This window comes from Mus musculus, chromosome 3 (genome assembly GCF_000001635.26).
Source record: "Mus musculus strain C57BL/6J chromosome 3, GRCm38.p6 C57BL/6J".
Taxonomy (NCBI): Eukaryota; Metazoa; Chordata; class Mammalia; order Rodentia; family Muridae; genus Mus; species Mus musculus.
The window spans coordinates 126813195-126833339 of NC_000069.6; the positions used below are offsets into that span (position 1 = coordinate 126813195).

At 41.8% G+C, this 20145-nt stretch overlaps 1 protein-coding gene across 40 annotated transcripts in view; it reads left to right on the forward strand.

Annotated features, from left to right (window-relative positions):
* Positions 1-20145, forward strand: part of Camk2d (calcium/calmodulin-dependent protein kinase II, delta) — a 250840-nt gene that overhangs the window by 217708 nt on the left and 12987 nt on the right. For 2 of the 40 annotated variants that reach the window (XM_006500833.4, XM_006500835.4), the window contains one exon: positions 2871-5609. The exons of 34 other annotated variants lie outside the window; for them this stretch is intronic. In XM_006500833.4, the coding sequence (XP_006500896.1) occupies positions 2871-2923 (53 nt within the window). In that variant the 3' untranslated portion in view covers positions 2924-5609. Of the gene's footprint in view, positions 1-2808; positions 5610-20145 lie in introns of those variants that run through there. 4 more of the 40 variants (XM_006500834.4, XM_006500839.4, XM_030252345.1 and 1 more) reach the window with 3 other exon arrangements.

The following is a 20145-nucleotide window of genomic DNA, read 5'->3' on the forward strand; positions in this document are numbered from 1 at the left end:
TATATGCAGCCCTTTGAGAGCAGATCCTTTTAATGTTGGTAGATTCTAGAAACCTTTAGGACTATCTACGCTTCTGAAAATCACCCAGGCACCATTGTAGATATAAGTAGGTAAAAGGTGAAAGACAGGAAATGGTTTTAATGCATTTATTTTGTTGGCGATTTCTTTCTGCAGGAATAGCTCCCTCTGTCAAGTCACTGAATAATTACCTAAGAAAGGGCTGATATATTTAAGTGATGTGTATAGTTTTGCCATACTCTGTGTAGTTTAGTAGAAAGTATGTTATTGTCTTATTCTGTGAGAAGGCAAAGCCCTATCTTCCATGTACGAACTGATAAAGACAATTATATAATTTGACCAAAACTATATCCTCTACGCATGACTAATCCACATCAAGAAAATACTTTTACTTTCTTCTACTGCCTATGCTATCTGAGCAAGGTTGTGTACAGCATTGTTACTCAAGTGAAACCCCACCCCTGGCAGCAGACTCATCTAGACCAGTTTCCATAGCATCGTCCTATGTGGCTAGCACAGGTCCTCTCCCATGAAACACAGCCAGCAGCAGCACCTACGGTTAAGCTGCTCATGGAGGCGCATGCCCTTGTTAGGATATCACAGGCTTCCTATACTAATGCCTAGTTCTCGTCAGCTACCCAGGAAATGAGTGTTTCTGTCTCTCTCTACTGCAGAGAGCATGGGTAACTCCCACATAAGGTGACCTAATGAGAGGAATTAAGTACATCAGCTTCTTGGTGGTAGCAGGGACCCACGAGGCCAGCTGTTGCATAAGGAAACTCAAGTAGAAAGCAGATGAATGGAGCAGAATTCTAGGCAGAGACTTTGGATCACTCTTGATACTAGGATGGGAAAAGACCTGTTTTCATTTAGCTCTGCTTGTTAAGTGTCCCTTCACAGTGGCTTGGATTCCCTGAAGATCCAGTTCACATGTTACTGGTAAACTACCTACTATGTTTATTTCAGTTTCTTCATTCATTCAGCAAATACTCACAGAGTGCATGCTGAGTACACATTGTTCAGCCAAGTACCGAGTGGGTCAGCAGATTTCAAAGCTGTCAAGCTGGAACATTCTTGTGTATGTTGTGCATGAAAGCTCCCTTCCTAGCAGACAGGCCCATTTCTCCTAACTCAACAAATAGCAAAGAAACAAGGATGAAGTGAGACTCGGGGTTTCTCTATGATTTTGCTAAGAATGCTTTGGTTTGGTTTTTGTGGCGTTTTTTGTTTATCTGCTTGGTTTTGTTTTGTTTTGTTTTGTTTCGTTTCGTTTAAATATACTTAAGAATCTGAGGATGGTGGTGCCTTCCTATAATCCCAACTCCAGGGGGCTGCAGCTGTAGAATTACTAGTTGAGTGCCAACCTCAGCTATGTAGAAAGAACCTGTCATACAACAAAGCAAACATGAATAAGTGAACAAAGCTAAGGTTTCACATCAGGGCCAGTCCATTCCGCAGCATGCATTCATCTGGAGGACTGGCCGTGTCTAATGTGTCCAACAATCTTAAAAATCTTCCATAGTTCTTGTTATCCAAAGGCAGAGTGGCCACATCCTCACAACTTACTGCCAACATTTCACACAACTTCCCAATACTGTCTCATATTTGGAAGCTGGATACTGTTTCTGATTCTGTGGCCGGAAGCTTAGCAGCTCTTCAGTGTCATGGAGAGTTAGTAATGGTTTGAAAGTTATTGTGTCTTAACAAAGGACAGTTATGGCCAAAGCGGTCATCACCATGGTCTAACATAAAAGTGCTCCTGCTAGAACTAACTGTCCTCACATTTTTAAATATTAAACCAAAATTGTTTTGCATTTTGGATACATTTCTTTTTATGTCCTGATTTTTTTTACATTTATTTTTATTAGATATTTTCTTTATATACATTTCAAATGCTATCCCGAAAGTTCCCTATACCCTCCCTCTGCCCTGCTCTCCTACCCACCCACTCCCGCTTCTTGCCCCTGGCATTCCCCTGTACTGGGGCATATAAAGTTTGCAATAACAAGGGGCCTCTCTTCCCAGTGATGGCCAACTAGGCCATTTTCTGCTACATATGCAGCTAAAGACACAAGCTCTGGGGGGGTACTGGTTAGTTCATATTTTTGTTCCACCTATAGGGTTGCAGACCCCTTCAGCTCCTTGGGTGCTTTCTCTAGCTTCTCCATTGGGGGCCCTGTGTTCCATCTTATAGATGACTGTGAGCATCCACTTCTATATTTGCCAAGCACTGACATAGACTCACATGAGACAGCTATATCAGGGTCCACTCAGCAAAGTCTTTCTGGCATATGCAATAGTGTCTGGGTTTGGTGGCTGATTATGGGATGGATCCCCGGGTGAGGTAGTCTCTGGATAGTCCATCCTTTCGTCTTAGCTCCAACCTTTGTCTCTGTAGCTCCTTTCATGGGTATTTTGTTCCCTATTCTAAGGAGGAATGAAGTATCCACCCATTGGTCTTCCCTCTTCTTGATTTTCTTGTGTTTTACAAATTATATCTTGGGTGTTCTATGTTTCTGGGCTAATATCCACTTATCAGTGAGTGCATATCTAATGACTTCTTTTGTGATTGGGTTATCTCACTAAGGATGATATCCTCCAGATACATCCATTTGTCCAAGAATTTCATAAATCCATTGTTTTTAATAGCTGAGTAGTACTCCATTGTGTAAATGTACCACATTTTCTGTTGGATACATTTCTAACTTTTCACTAACTTCTAGTTTTAGTAACTAGTGTCCCAATCAGCCTGTCCCTAGTGGTCACATCTAACGCTGCTCCTTTCTGTAGGTATGGGGGCACGTTTCCACACTGTCTGCATTTGAAGACTGTCCTCTGGTTTGTGGCTGTAGCCACGGTTTGCAGGGCCTGTCGCTGTATGCCACAATGCCTCTCCACCTCCTAACACATCCAGCACACCATTGCTCAGCGTCAGCTCCTTCCTGATGAGCACACGTCTGTTGGCTCCACCTGATGTTCTTTCCCAGCATGCCAGAGTGTGTGTCACCTGTGGAAGTTGGGCTTCTGTATGTCCTTATCATCTGTCACTCATCCTGCTCCCGGCATGTCACTTCGGCTCACCACTCAGCAGCCACTCACTCGGATCTCTTGCTGCATGCCATCTACCTTGCGGCTCTAGTCCAGTGCAGCTCAGCGTAACAAGCAGAAATCGGTACCTCTGAGGTTAACTGGCAGGGGCTGCATCCTTGCTGAATGCTTTGTCTATTTCCTGGGGTGATGGTAAAGACGTTGTATAGGATGCTTCCAGAAGGCCCTGTTACAGACAAAGATGTTGGAGCCTTATCACCTGCATGGGATCTGGTGTCTGATAACACACATTGTCAGCTCCTGAGCTAATCTATCAATCTCTTGGTGAATGAGCTTGGTGCATGTGTCCTGTCAATCTGCAAGTTAGTATACAGTGTGTTCGACGACATCTTAGACTCAGTGACCCTTGTGGTCTTGAGGAATACCTTCCTTTCTGTGAGGGGCTTCCTGGGGCAGAGGGTCAATTAGTGCTGCTCTGCTTCAGACCTGCATGCTACTTGTTCCTCAGAGCATCTCCTGCTTGCACTTCCCACTTGCAGAAGACATAGGAATTAAGAAACCCCTTTGTTTCAGGATTGGGGATCAACCAAGAGTGTCTTAGACAGCCTGCAGAATATACAGGAATTGCTTTTAGATTTCTAATCCGCAGCTTGGCTTTGAGTGTTTTTAAAGAAAATAATTCATCCACATGCATATACTTACCTGCAAATCTTTAGATTCTTAAAGAATCAGAAATACAGAATTCATGCAGAATTTACTCCACTCTAACCTGCAGTGCATAAACATTTTCCTTTTCTTTAGATTTTTCTTCTTCCTAGCCATTCCCCTAGTTTACCTAAAACAATATAGACTTGCTGTTTCTCTTGGTATCAGCTGCCTCCTGTCAAGCTTGAATCTGGTGGCTGTCAGTGCTCATGTACCTCAAGCTTGTATTAGTAGCCCTTCTGACAAAACACAGGATCAAGCTGTTGCTGGACCAGTTAAGACAAAGAGAGAGCCTAGGAGAACTACATTTCAATAATAGGGAAAAAATTGATTATTTATTTTAGTAAACTGTTGGCTTAGAGGTTCTATGAATAGCATTTTTTTTGCAATTTTATAAAAGTTAGTTATTTTAAAATCCTTTATGAGACCCTGGGCTCAACCCCCATTACTGGAATATATATGTATGTAAAAAAATAATATAGCATTATTTTACAAAATGTTCCATGAATAAAAAACACATATACAGCCAGGAACCACACATACATCTTTCTCATCTGCAAAGTCAAACAAGGATCCAATTTTTTTTTTCGAGGTGAGGGAGGTGCTCTGTCCCAAATAAAAGCTGTCAAGAAAAGTCAAGCAAAACAATGCTGAGTGTGCATGGCATCACCATTCTCCAAGCCAAGCAGGACAGGTGTTTGCGCAGGATTCGCCTTTACACCATGTTAGGTAGTGTAAGATTATGGAGGTGACCTATATGAACAGACAGGGGTGTAGGCAGGTCACATTCAAAGCTATCCCATTTTATACAGAGGACTTGGGCCTCCTTAGATCTTGTTGTCTGCAAGCATCTGGGAATTCTCTGTGGGTGTATTTTAAGATCCCATCTATGAGCTTCTAAACCTTGATTAGGTTATGATTTCTCTCTGCTTACAATAGACTTCTAATAGCATAATTCAGATCCTGAAATCAATGCCGTAGCCTTTTAAGCTTTTTTCTATACTACAGTGATGTAACACTGTTAACAGATTGTTACAAGATCTAATTTTTGAAGCATATGCGAGTATGCATTTTGAAACAGAATATTATAAAACATTATCGATGTTAGCTATGTAAGCTACCCAAAATGATAAAAAATATGTTTAATTCCCAGCTGAAAAATATAAAACAGTTCAATAAATTGTAGAAAATATGTTTATAATCTGAAGAATCTAATAGCATACATACATATGTTGTCATTTGCACTATAAATACATTAACACTATAAACTATAACTATATAACACTATAAACTATAAAGACTATAAACACATTCTAGTACAAGCTATTATGGGGGCACATTTAATTTTCTAAAATTATCAGTCATGCAAAATTGTGATAAAATCTAGGGGCTGAAGATTTGGATTCATGGGGGTGTGGACCTAGATTTGAATCCCCAGGACCCACATAGGAGCAGATTGCACATATCTGTTATCCTAATGGGGAGGTAGGAATTGGAGACTGAAGAACCCCAAGAAGCTCTCAGGCCTCCAAGCCTGGTGTACAGAGCTAAAGAATACCAAACAGAATCTGTCTCAACCCAGGTAGGAGTGAAGAACAAAGCCTGAGGTTATCCATTGACCTCACAGGGACCCAACATGTAAATAAAACAACTTTTTAAACTGGATATCTAAAGCCAATAGTTGAACTCATTGTTCCTGTATAGAAGTTAAATCTAAATTATTTACTGGTTTTCTTACTATGGATTTTGTATAATTCTTTAGTTACTTAAAAGTCTATCTCCTTCTGAGCATGTACTGTTTTCTACTAATAAATATATCTGAAAGTTCTGTAAAACTATATGATTATATTGTGATTCTTCCTATAAGTGAAATAACCCCAATGTCTTCTGCTGTGAATTTTTAGATATCCTTTTTCAGTTTATTAAAAAAGAGTTAGTTTTCCCCCATTCTCTCCCTCTCCTTTCCCACATCCACTCTCCCCTACTCCCATTCCAAATTCAGTCTTTTCATTAAGCACTGTCATTGCATAGACATTGCATATGAGTAAACATATAAATATGACCCACCAAGTTTGTTCAGTATTGCCTGCATGTATATATTTCTAGGGCCAACCACTCTGTATTAGCTAACCAATCAGGAAACTCATTCCTAGAGAAGACTAATTCTCCCAGTCTAGGAAATTGTTAATTTCTTGTATCACTTCAACTGGGAGTGGTGTTCCATAAGATTTCCCCTATCTATGTAGGGATGTCAACTGTTGTTGGAATTATTCAGGTCTGGTTTAGACAATCATCTTGCTAAGATTTCGTGGGCACAGCTCCCCTGTCATACCCACAAGGCACAATCTTACAGCAGATTTCACAATCAGACCCCATGGATCTTACAGTCTTTCAAACCCTCTTTCTATGGTGTTCCCTGAGCCTCGGGTGCCAGAGTGATGGTGTTGGTGTTTCAATTTGTCTTGGTCACCTCCACTTTCAGTTAGATGGCCTCTGCATTTTGACAAATTATGGTTTTCAATAATGGCCTCCTCCTACTTGAAAAAAAAAAGAGCTGCTTTCATGAATGAGAGCTGCACTCGTGTACTGAGCAAGCTCTTTGAAAGTCTGACTGCTGAACAGTATAAAGATAAGTAATTAGAATGCAGTTAGGAAGTAAATTTCCTTAGCAAAGTGGTGGAAGTAGTTTCCCCTCTCAGATCCATGTGTGGTTGGCTAGGTTTATACATGGATTGGGTGAGTTCTGGAGACCATAATCTAGAGTCTGTAGAAAATTACTCTCCATTAAGGGTATTCAGAACCACTCGCTCCTCATTTTTTTTTCTTTTTCTTTTTTCTTTTTTCTTTTTCTTTTTTTTCCTAGTAATGGAGCCAAGGTTAAGTGTTTCCAGTTTTAATCTTAGCTCTGCCACCTACGGACTACAAGAGCCAAGGCAGAACTAAATTCACCAAAGTTCCATTTTCATCTGTCAAATGGAGACAGTGGGGCCATTTTCAGATGCAGAGAGTTAGATTAGAAGCACTTATTGCTCTTGCAGAGGACCCAGGTTTGGTTCTTGGTCCCCAAGGGGTCACTTAGAACTATCTCTGACTGCAGTCCCAAGACACCTGATGCACTTGTCTCTCTTTAATCTGTCACTGGGCACACATGTGGTGCACATCCATGGACACAGGCAAAACATTCTTACACATAAATTAAAAATGAACAACTCAAAAGAAAGTTTTGAAAATCAAATCTTCTGCACCTAAAGGGTTTTCACAGTGCTGAGCACACAGCAACATTATAAAGAGTTCACATTAATTCTGAGCACGAGGTCCCATGAGTTTCCAAGGATACAGAGAGAGAGAGATGAAGCAGTGCCACCATGTCCAAGGTCTTCACAAGGGGCCCATGGCACAGGCTTACAGTTGTGCCTCTTTTTTATACAAACACAAAAACCAGACTCTAGTTCAGTCTGCAGTCCTCTTAGGCAAGCTCCTTGCAGATCTCTTGGACTTCGTTTTAAAAGGTAAAGAATTGTATGAAGCAGTAGAAGAGGTGAGAGAGGAGGAATGCATACCATGCAGAAAGCATACAATAGAGCACTGTATGTCCACACCACTACAAGCCACTTAGACTATCACTGGGGAGTGAAATTCAGGCCCAAACTATAGTAGGTGAAACTTGAGATGACAGAAACTGTAGTCACGAGCACTGGGACATGCTAGGGAATAACAGTGACACCCCACTCAAATGCACCGAACACCCAGGACATATCAGAAGGCTCCTTCAGGTGAGTAGGGTAGACTCATGTCCAGTGATATCCTTTACACAGCTGTGTGGTGTGCATGTGAGGGGTAGGAGACGGCCGGGGAGCAAGGGGAAGCAACATCCAGTCAAGATGGCCAAGGCAGACTTGGTCTGTTTTTGTTGCAGGATGAGGGAGACTGGAAGAAACGTTGGCCTGTGAGAGCAGGCAGGGAGAAAGAAAGCACTTCCGGGTCTTTCTTGAACGATTCCTTCACCTCATCTTTCAGCCAGTGTACACTGAAGGGTTCTGGGGGGCCAAGCCCTAGGAAAAGAAGTGGGTGCTATAGTTCAAAGTGAATAGGAATAGGAGCTAGCTGCATTTGTATGAACATTACACTTTACTAGGGAGAAGTAAATAGAAAAGAAAAGACAAGACAAGACAAGACATGGGTGCAGGTTGGAGGTTTTTGTTGGTGATGGCGGTAGGTGTTGCAGGAAATAATAAAAAAACGACTGACAGGCTTCCTGTGCTACTGCCGACAACTCTCTGCCCCAGCGTGGTCCAGCCACCTCTGTCTCTAACTAAACCTGCAGCTACCAGTCATAGCAGCTACCAGTCACTGTATTCCCTGCTCTGGTTCAATTGTCTCATAGTCTGTACTTTCTCAGCCATAAACCCCCAGTGGTCGGTGGTCCCACTTTCCAGTAACCCAGTAAAACAAAATTCTAGAAACTTATAATTGATCAGTCAGATTTATATATCAATAAATGTTCAATTCACAAGGTGCCTACACAATAATTTTAGGGCCAGTTGATACTGGTACAAGCTGCCCACTTAGATCAGACAAGCTATCCCAATTATTCTATCCCTATATGATATTCATAACCACCTGTAGCTATTTAAAGCCTCACGGGATCAGGATTTTCTTCCTGTCTGTCCTCCATCTTGCTCCTCCCTCTCCTGAGTCACCCTTCCCTGCAACTCTTTGCTCCTCGTCCCTTTTCCCTGTCCAATCATAGGCCTTCTGCTGCACTAATATTTTAATGTAATTGGACAAAGAAAATTCTGCCACAGTAGGTTGTTTGATTTTTTTTGTTTGTTTGTTTGTTTTGTTTTTTTCAGGACAGGGTTTCTTTGTGTAGACCTGGCTATCCTGGAACTAGCTATGTTCCAGAATGTCAGGCTGGCCTCAAGCTCAGAGAAATCTGCCTGCCTCTACCTCCCATCTGCTGAGATTAAAGGTGTATGCCAACACCACACAGCTGGGTCAGTTTTTAGCAAACACACACTTGTCATAAAAAATGACTTCAGAGTGTCTGATGACTTTATCTGACATTATCTTGGTGAAAAATGCCAAGTAAATAAATATTATTAATGCCGTCTTTGAGAACACCTGAGAGCTTAGAGAACTTAGTGACACAGCTGTGGAGCTCCTGTCTTGGTGCTAGCCACTGTCCTTAACCTCGTGGGGACTGAGATTTTGTAAGCCTAATCCAAAACTGTTTATTTGTAATCATAGATTAAACTCTTCCATTAAATGGATGGCAAAGCTATGTGCCTGGCAGGTTTTCTAGCAAGCTTGAAGATATGTAAAAGCAAGCACTACACCAGGCTTTAGGAATCTAAGCTTTTAAAGGTAAAAAGAGAAATGTTAAAATGTTAAAAGTATTCATGGTACAGTAGTTTATGACAGACATAGGGTATAAATAAGAAAACTATCTATTAGAAATCTGGCTGTATGGCTGGTGGAGGAAGTGACATTTGAATGTCACATTAAACCTTGGCTCATGGTTAGAGGGAAAGAGGAAGGAAGCTTGAGCAGAATGTACACACAACAGAACTGCCTCACCTGCTCTTCCAAGAAGCCCATGATAGGCAAACCCAACACTGACTTGTTTAAATGCCCAAGGGCCCCAGCTTCTAGGTAACTCCCCTGCCTAATGCGGTTCAGATGGGGTGGGACCACTTCTGTTGGTCCCTAGTGTATTTCTGTCTTTACTGTTTGTCATTTTGCTGATTGCCTTTTAAGGCTTACTTCCGGCACGCAACTTGGCCTAGAAGGACCAACCTAACATTAGACCTTGGAGTCGTGAAAGATATAACTGCCCTTAACCATATTTGGTCTTCTCGCTTTTCTGGAAGTGATGCATCCTGGGATAGGGCAGTGAGCTTTCCCCATAGATAGCCACAGCCTGTCTTTGTGTTCTGGTTCTTGGATTCTGGATGATATTGAGATAGATCTAAAACAAGGAATAATATAGGCATTAAAAGTTTAACCTAAAAAAGTCAGATGTGGTGGTGAGCCCTAAAATCACAGAACTGTAGAGGCTGAAGAAAGGAGATTGGGAGTTTGAAGATAATCTTAAGAACACAGAGAAACTGTATCAAATCAAACAAAAAGAAAAAAAAAAAGAGAGTTCGCATAAGGACATAACTACCCTCACATGTGAAAATTTTAGATGTTTGTAATATGTAATCCCCCACAGAGGGGCCTATATTTAAACTATTTGAATGCATTTATTGTAAAAAGTAAATGGCTGAAAACCCTCTGAGTATGGGAAATGGAGAGGCAGGCAGACACATCAGAGGCAGGAAGCCGAGCTGTTCTGGTTCACCCAGCCTTCTAATGAAACCCAATTCTGCATTAATATTCCAGTCAGTGTTAAAGATTAACTGCTCACCCTTGGGCACAAATAAATCTTTTCTCCATAAATGAGTTATGCAGTACATCTGTATTTCTTTGGAAATATTCCTGAAATAATTTTGAAATATTTGATAGATTCTATTAGCCTTTGTGGAGCAAAATTTGCCATTTCTGTTACATGGAGAAAAGCCTATAACTTCTACAGAAAGCCTCTGACTGCTACAGAAAGCCTGGCTTACTGATGGGTGCTGTGATTGACTACTGTGGTAGAATTAACACCTCTGCCAGAGCCGCAGTGTCCACAGAGCACATGAATGTGATCAGATCGGCACCCAAAAGCCACTGTTGGCCACGGGCAGTCTCCTTGCATGGCTGGTTTGATCTCTTGATTAGGACAGAAAAAAATAAAACTATATTGAAATTCCAAATCAGTATCACGGTGTTTCCCCGAAGTTCTTTTCTGTGACTGAGTCTCTGAAATACATAATTAACCTTACTCTTAATTAATGTCAGGTGGACATGAATTTCCTGTGTGGGGTATTAATTATTTACCAAACAACTTCACTGATGTCTGATGGATGCTTATACTTTTAAAGTTTATCTACGTTTATTTTAAATTTTTATTACATTTATTTACTTATTTGTTTATTCTTTCATTCTCTCTCTTCTCTCTCTCTCTCTCTCTCTCTCTCTCTCTCTCTCTCTCTCTCTCTCTCACTCCCTCTCTCTCTCTCTCTCTCTCTGTGTGTGTGTGTGTGTGTGTGTGTGTGTGTGTGTATGGAGTTGTAGAGATCTGCCCTACATGTAGAGATGTAGAGGTCAGAGGACAGCTTGCATGAGTCCTAGCTCCCCTTTTATGACACAGGTTCCACAGATCCAAGTCAGGTCAGCAAAGTGGGTGACAAGGAATTTTACCTGCTGAGCCTTCTTCCCAGCCCTTATGCTTGCTTGTCTTTCAAATTCAAGAAATGAAGGGGGAATGACCCAAACCCCCAAGTCTGTATGTTACATTTTCTGGAAATTTGACAGGTCATGAAAATGTGTATAACACATGGAGTGTGTGGGAATAAGCATATTGTTGTTGACTCTGAAATACATAATTAACTAATTTAATTTTGATGGTAGTCACATGAGTTAAGTCAATAATAAATAGGCTTAATATGAAGACTATGAAATTTGGCTAAGATATTCCAATGAGCACTTTTGCAAGTATGTGTGTTACTAAGGGTTGAACATGGGCATCACACATTTGACACAAGCTTGGTAAGGGCTCTACCACTGAACTCTATTCCCATCCTTCTTTTTATGGTAGTGGTGATGGTGTGGTATGGTGGTAGTGGTGGTGATGGTGGTGGTGGTGGTGGTGGTGGTGGTGGTGGTGGTGATGGTGGTGGTGGTGGTGGTGGTAGTAGTAGTAGTTCTTGTTTAGACTAGAGTCTCACTAAGTTTCCCAAGCTAGCTTTGAACTTTGTAACCCAGCCTGGCAGGTCTCCTGCCACAGTCCCCTATGTAGCTAAGACTATATGCCTTTAAAACTAGCCCCACTTCCAAAGAGCATTTCTAAATTAATTTGGTGAACTTTTTCTTGCCCTTTCTTTCCTCTTCTTCCTCCTCCTCTTCCTCCTCTTCCCCCTCCTCATCCTCCTTTTTCTATGTGCTCAACTCTTAACTGAATGTGGTATTATATCTAACTGATTCATGGACCATACAAGTAGTCTACACACTTGATGGAACATACAATGTTAAGCTATTTCCAGGAAGTAGCTTAGGGTAACAGAGCAGTTACCCATTCGCTTTTATGTGGTTAATATTAATTCTTTCATGTAAGTGAATGTTCTGAGTAACCACACAGTTACTTTATACCAGTTTTCATTTGTCTTTTTTTTTTTCTGTGAAAATCTCTATCACTACTTTCCACATCTCTCCCCACATAACCTCCCTGGCCCCAAGACAGTCTCACCATGTAGCCTTTGCTCTCCTAAAATTTGCTATGTAGAACAGGGTGGCCTTGAATTCACAGAAACCCACCTGCCCCTTCCTCCCAAGTGCTGGAATTAAAGGCATGCACCACCAGACCTAGCTACACATTGCTTACTTTGTAAAAAATAGTATATATTTTATGTCATTTTCAGCTCAAAGATAAATTTAGGAATTAAAAAATCTAGGCCTGTGAATATGTGCAGCAAACAATCCCAGTGTTGGGTTTTTCCTGCTTCTATGTGTATAATTTGTTAATTGTTAGACTATCAAAAGCTAACAGGGATACGGTAGCTGGTACTTGTTTCCCAGTTAACTAACATGAAAACGCTGAAGCTAAAGTGTATTCTAGAGAAAATACACAGAGAGTTTAAATAATTTTTTTTTAATTTTGGGAAGGTAAAGCACTTAGAAATTTTAAAATTTATCATCATCATTAATGTGTATGGGTGTTTTGCCTACATATATGTCTGTGTACCATGTACATGGCTGGTATCGTCAGAGGTCAGAAGAAGCAGTCAGATACCCTGGAGCTGGATTTATAGAAGATTCTTAGCTGGCTTATGGGTGCTGGGAATTAAACCTGGATCCTCTGGAAGAGTAGTCACTGGTTTTAATCACGAAGCAATCTTTACAGGCCCAAGAAGTGGGTATTTTAGAATAAATGCCTTCTACATTAGAAACAGTATAGTAACTTTTGGAAACATTCCTACATATAAATTTAGTGATGGATTTCTAGTCTTATATTTGAACCAAATCCTATAAATTGCTAAGGCAATAAACTCCTACTCTTTGAGGAGTGTTATTTTAAACGATAAAATAATAGAAGCTATTCTCTCCAGTGTTAACTAACACAAAATTGCTGAAGTAAAAACTAAGTCACTAAGAAACAAGCTGTTAATTGCTCAGAGAGGGCTAAGCATGGCTGGGTAGATAGGCACCTTTTCTATAAAACTACCAGCAGCGTGAAAATGATCCTAATTTGTATACTTGCCTAATGTAAGTGTTCCCAAGGGTGATTTTTGTTAATGGCAGCATGGAAAAAGACAATAAAGCCATGGGGCTCCCAGATGTGTGAAACTGATGCAGTAATTAATTGCAGACCTGGCCCAGTCACCTTGCCAGGGTGAGTTCAAAGGCATTTAGGTGGCTCATTTAGGTTTATGATTTCAAAATATTGAATCAATCACTGTGGGCTCTAACGGAACAGAGGTTAGTAATTTGAATAGCAAGTGGGGACCTGAGGCCCTTGATGCTCATGTTCCGGCCCAGTCCAAATTTGCCAGGTGGCTTAGCAAGTCATTCCATCTCCCTGTCCTTCAAGTGTTGGGGAGCCAAGTGAATTCCCTGTGAGAACTGTAGCCAGGAGTTAAACTAAAGTGCAGTGTGTGTATGGGAAAAGACTGCATAGACTTACATAGTGTCATCGAAGAGCAAGGACCCGTAGGCAAGCTCCAAACGAAGCAGATCAGTTTTGTTCCAACGTGCAGCTTTTAATTCCTGAGTAAATAATCTTTAGACACAGCCCAATAAAACACTGCAACATAGAACATTCTGCAAGCATCCTGGTGAAAAGCTGCATTGCAGGCAGTTAGATGCCCAGGTCAGTTACCTCAATAAGCTCATTAATCTCAACTGCAAGCAAATACAAAACCTCAAGCTCGTATAGTTGGGATGTTTCCTTTACACCCTTTCTTTTCTTGAAACAAAACAGCATCTTTCAACGTTGCCTGGAAACTCCTAGATTTTCCCACTGTGCCCAAATGTATCTGTCCTGACTCTGTCATGTAACATCTGCAGTGGTCCTTCTCTGTGATCCTTCTGCTAACTTCCACATCCAGATTGCTATCAGAGAAGCAGCTGGGCATCTTCTGGGTAGCTGGCATGTATTATGACTTGAAATGCACACTATATTTTATATAGATTGTCTGGGTATTGTTCATATACATGCATATTTAGAAACATGTGGCTTAGTTCCAAGTGTGTGAGTACAAAGTGATCACTTACTCATTGGGCGATGAAGTACAAACACAGCGAGGTAAACATAGCTGGGTGTGGAGCCCTCAGGAAGGGCAGCAATGCCAAGGAGATAACCTATGAGCAGGGCGCGGCAGAGGAGATATCCAGGCATCACTGCAAGATGTCAGAAGAAAGGAATATAGAAGGAAGACACCATGCCATCCAAGATTAAGGACCAGGCAAAGAACATTGTCCTGGAGGTGGCTGAAGACCAGGTGCTAAGTGAGACAGAAAGTTGGAAGAGTGAAGGCAAAGTTGGAAAAGTGCACAGGGATGGATGATTTTTGACTTCTGAGCAGTAGAGACCCCAGAGCCCTAAAGAGAGGGCATGAATGGTTCCACTGTAGTGAAGGCAGAATGGGAGAGTGGGGGAGATGATCCTGGAGACAGGAACTTGTGAGAGCCTCGATCAGATCAACAGCAATGGGCCCTGAAAGAAAGGACTGTCAGAAAGATTCAGCAGTGAGACCTTCTTGGTTCATTTTAGGAGGGACTAATCCAAAAGGAGGCACCTGGCTTCTGGCAGGAGCAGCTCAGTAGACTGTGCTCACTGGTCAAGGTGGAAAGTGCAGACACAGCAGGTTGAGCCAGAAACAGAACTGAGTCTGAGATGCCGTACACCTAGCAATGTTTAGAATATGGTGAGCTGGAGGAAACAGTAATACAGAGATGGAAAGATGAAGACTCAGTGGCAGAGATTGGGAAATCCTCAGCATGTGGTTAAAACCAGAGTGAATGCGCTTGCCATGAACTATGAAGGCTGAGAGTGTGCTCTGGGAAACATCAGAAGTACCAAAGAAAAGTAATGACTCATGGATGATTGGATGTGGGCACAAGGGAACAGTGGAGTCCTAGTGGGAGCCTTGGTAAACTGTGGTTCCATTAGTAAGAAGGAGAAAATATGGGGAAGGAAAGGAGTTTGATGGTTAGTTCCAGATGAGTCAGACGGGAAAGTCACTTCTTTCATCAAACGAGGCAGGTTACTTCCATCTAAATGTATCTTACTAGGTTCTTATGGGACAGATTTAGATGCTGAGGGCTGAACCTGGGGCCTCTTGCAATCTAAGCACACGCTTTGTTATTGAGCTACATCTTCGGTGCCATTTCATATTGCTTAAAGGCTCCATCTGACACCAAATAAAGTAATGTTGTGCATTGGAGAGACTACTGGGCTGGGAATTATAAACTCAGTTGGTTCATTCAAATACTTATTGGACATTTTCTCTCATCCTGGGACAATGCTAGATACTGGTATGGCAATGGTGCAGTGCCTGCCACTCACAAAGAAGCAGAAGAAACTGACAATTGGATGAGCATGTAAAGACAAGGGCACTAATTGATTTTTAAAAATCAAGTGTAGAATGTGTAGATTTATAATATCCTTTGAACCTAACCTAACATGAAAGCCAAGGAAAGTTTTATTTTTAATTAAAACATAATTATGTCGTTTTCCTCTTTCCAACCCCTCCTACCCACACCTTGCTTCCTCTCAAATTTATACTCTCTTTCCTCTTCATTACTGTTTGTACACAACACACACATACACACACACACACACACATGTATATATAATATGTATATATAATATGTATTATATATACATGTGTGTATATGTATATGTGTGTATATATGTAATATATGTACATACACACATATATGTATATATATAAAATCTTCAACCTGCTCAGTCCATTTAGTATTACTTTTCTGTACATGATTTCAGGGCTGACCACTTGTTATAAGATAACCACTTGGGGAACTCCTGCCTAGAGATGGAAATGACTGTTCTTTCACTCTTGGTCTTCCTCAGTTATTTGTAATTCTTTGTTTAAAGGTAAGGCCCAGTAAGCTTTGCCCCTTCTGCTGATGCTATTCAGGTCTTTTTAAAGGAGAATCAGTTGAGATCTGTTTTTGTTTTTATTTTTGTTTTGTTGTGAAACATGTAGAAACACGAGTGTGGGAAGTTTATTCAGACAGGAAAGCACATATCCAAGGCTCAGAATAGGAGGATGCAGGGGCATCTTGACTTGCTGGGAGCATCATGAAACTAAAACAGCCTTTGAGTAGGTCGGGTGAGACCTGATTGGGATCTAGACTGTGACATGTTTTGTAATCTCTTTTTGAATGTTAACAACAATGTAAAGCTCATAGAAGCCTTCAAGGAGAACGTAATCGGAAGAGAGAGGCATATGTAAACACCTGAATGTGTTATAAGGAGGAAGGGGAAGATCTGAGTTACTCACTGGAACTCAGGTAGGAAGCTTGCTAGGGAGCCTGGACAGGAGAGAGTACTAGACTCACAATGATGCAGGAGAAGTGGACCAGTGTGGAAATCATGCAGATGAAAGCAACAGAATTTGATGGAGTAGATAAGATACAATATTTTCTCTGGTTCTTGGCCTCATTCTTGTTTATACACGTAGAGAAAGATCCATTGAAAAGCAATTAGGTGTATGTAACAGGAATATGGTGGCCCTATATGACAAACTACTGAACAGGAAAGAATTGAATCTGTAAGTTCTGCTTTCTTCAGTGTCAGTGATCCGAAGAGGCAGCAGATCAGTATCTCAATGACAACTGGCACTGCCACTCTCTCCAACCAGTAGATTGTGTAGGGAAGGAAGACCTGAGAAACCAGGAAGTGAGTCACTGCAGGCTTGTCCCTCTGGGCATGTAAGAAGCTTTGTCTCTGAGAGTCACAGCATTGCTTGAAGCTTCTCTTCTCTGTCTCCTTCATGGTCCCTCTTGGGATTTCCCTCCCTAGCAGCTCTGTGCACTTTGTATTCTCTCTTGAGACCTTACAATCTGTCCAGGACATCACCTGATTAGAGGGTGTTCATCTACGAGTTTCTGTGCACAGTAAGAAGTGCAGATGTCATCTCACCTGTCTCTTCTCATCGGCAGTCATGGACCTTGACAAGCTTAATGCAGGGAGTTGTATTTGAAGTGGATGAAATATTCAAGTGATGCTTTTAAAATGGGCTTTGAGGTAGAGTTGGGAAGGAAGGAGCTGCAGATCTCTGAGTGCCTGTGATGGTGACTGTGTTCCGACACTAGACCCTAACAGGCAAAGCTGAAAAGCAGAACAGAGTCTCTCGCACGGGACCGTCTTTCAACCTCTGGGGGATGGGGACAGAATCATTAGGGGAGCGTTTGGAGACACAGTGCATCATACAAGAGCAGCATTAGAGAAGAAAGGGCCTTCCTTTCAAAACTCCCAGTTAGAAGCTTAAAGTGGAAGAGCGGGCGAGACAACCTCTAGGTAATGCACAAATGAGCTTCTAAAGAGAGGTGTGGATACTTCAGCGACCCTAAGAAAACTGGGAAAACAAGAGAGCTTTTTATTTCTCTGAGCCTTCCTGGAGTCTGGTGGGAGGTAATTCCACCACACCTAATTTAATCTGGCCTAGTCTGATTGCTAAGGGGCACAGAGAAGGTGGGGACCGGTAAGGACCATAGACTTACCCTATAGTTCCAATGGGGGAGGGGACCCTCGCATTCAGCGCTGTTCTGTTTGTTTCTTTGTTTGTTTGTTTGTGTGTGTGTGTTTTGGTTTGGTTTTTGAGGGGCCAGATCAGGGGCCTGGCCTGATTTTTCACAGACCTCTGCTTCTGGTGTTTTAGGGTATCTTCAAGTTGTAGGCTCTTTATCAGACAATAATGAAATTTGCTCTGCTGTAATCCTTGCACAGAGAAAAGAACCCTGAAGTAACCTGATGCTTGCCAATCAATTGTTTTTCCAGCATTCACTTTATCCTCACCAGAAAAGAAAGTAGCTTTGAGATGGCCCAGGCTACTCCTTGTGTCAACTTTCTTTGGCCTAGGAGCTGAACATTTTCTGATCTTTCGATTGATTTAAAAAAAGAAAAAAAATGTCAAAGAATCTGTGAGTGTGGGGAGAGAAATAGGACCAATGTGTTTGCATGCGGGCATGCAAAGTGCATTGTGGATGTGGGTCATCTTTTCCATATGCCTTCCTCCCATCTCTTTTCCCAAGCTGGAAATCCTCAAACACAGCCATCACTATCTTAAAGAAAAAGGGAGCAGAAAGACCAGACCTCCTTCCTAGAGAACAAGTAGCCAAGGCTGTGGCCCAGTGACTGTCTCCACAGCTCTCTGTTGCTGAGGGAGAGTGAGGCGGCAGTCACCCCACCCTCACACCCTAGGTCAGTCAGATGCTGAGCTTGTGGCAACAGCTCCGACTCCTAACCTCAGAGCACTGTACATGAGTGATTCATTTCCACCCTCTGCTTTCCTTCCAAGAGTCAGCTGTCATGTGCCAGGCCCAGCCCTGACTCACTCACTCACACGCCTTTGCCTGGGGGAAATGAACACTTCAGAAATTCCTGAGTTCCAGGCCCTTCCTAAGCCAAGACTCACACTGCCTCCAGGGTGACACAGCACAGAAGCATCCTCCTTGAGGCCTCTCTGGGTGTTGCTTGGCCAGCTCGAACAGCATGGGAAGTAAAATAGAAGATGGTCTGTGTGGCTCTGAGCATGCATAAACAAACTTAAAAGGCCACTGTAGCAAAACATCAGAAAGCTGTGGGGGATGGGGGTGGGCAAGGAGGAGTTGGGCAATCGTGGTTTTGAGTGAAAGATGGCCACTCTCTACTGCTGCTCCTGACTCCATCATCTGAGTGGGACAGGATGTAGGTTTTCTGGACCTTGGGAACTGTTCCAGAAGTGTCCACACTCTGTAAACTGCCTACTGAAGTCGCAAAACCAACACTTGGCTTTCATCTCCTCCTCCTTCTCCTCCTTCTCCTCCTTCTCTTCCTTCTCCTCCTCCTCCTCTTCCTCTCTTCATCTTCCTCCTTCTTCCTCCTTATTTCTTATTAGTATTAAAAGATTGGTTTTGGTTTCAAATTATAGTTTTCCAGCCAGCCTATAACTTACTGAAAAGGTTGTTAATTTTAAATGACAGTCTCATGTGAAGAGGGAGCCTTGGAAGCCACATCTCCTACATTCTCACTTGGAAGCCACATTTCCTACATTCTCACTTGGAAGCCACATTTCCTACATTCTCACTTGGAAGCCACATTTCCTACATTCTCACTTGGAAGTCACATCCCCTACACTCTCACTTAGAAGCCACATCTCCCACACTCTCACTTGGAAGTCACATCCCCTACACTCTCACTTAGAAGCCACATCTCCCACACTCTCACTTGGAAGTCACATCGCCCATACTCTCACTTGGAAGTCACATCTCCCACACTCTCACTTGGAAGTCACATCTTTTACACTCTCACTTGGAAGTCACATCTCCCATACTCTCACTTGGAAGTCATATCTCCTATACTCTCACTTGGAAGTCATATCTCCTATAATCTCACTTGGAAGTCACATCTTTTACACTCTCACTTGGAAGCCACATCTCCTACACTCTCGCTCCTGAGCAGCTTCTCACAGTTGTCCTTCATGATCCAGAATCAGGTTGGCTATCATGGACCTTTACCAAAGCTTCACGCTGCCAAGAACAGGTAGATGAATCACCTGTTGCCTAACTAAATTGAATGTGCCATTGGCAGCATCCTTGCTACGGAATTATCATCTGCTACCACTCCATCAGTATGTCCCGAGGATGGCTACATTATTCATATGGATCAATTAAATGGGAAAAAAACAGATATTATAAGTGTGTAGAGGATCTAGGAAAGCCCGTGTTCTATGCTTTCATACAAGTGAGAATTTATGCAACTATTGTGGACTATAAGCATGATCCTTTTACATTATAAACATTTACATAGTTAGTAGCCATTATATAGACAGCTCTAATAATCCTTTTATGAGGCCCCTGACTATTATATTTGGTATGAGGTAATGTCAGATAGTCTTAATGGAGTCAAATTATTTTTCCAGATTTATTTTTTAATAAGAAATGACTTCATTTAGATAAACAGGATCTTGAACGTAAATGCAACTTTAAGTTTTCATTAAATCCAGAAGATCAGATCATTTAAAATATGCAAATTGGTTCCTGCAATCAATAAGGAATTAA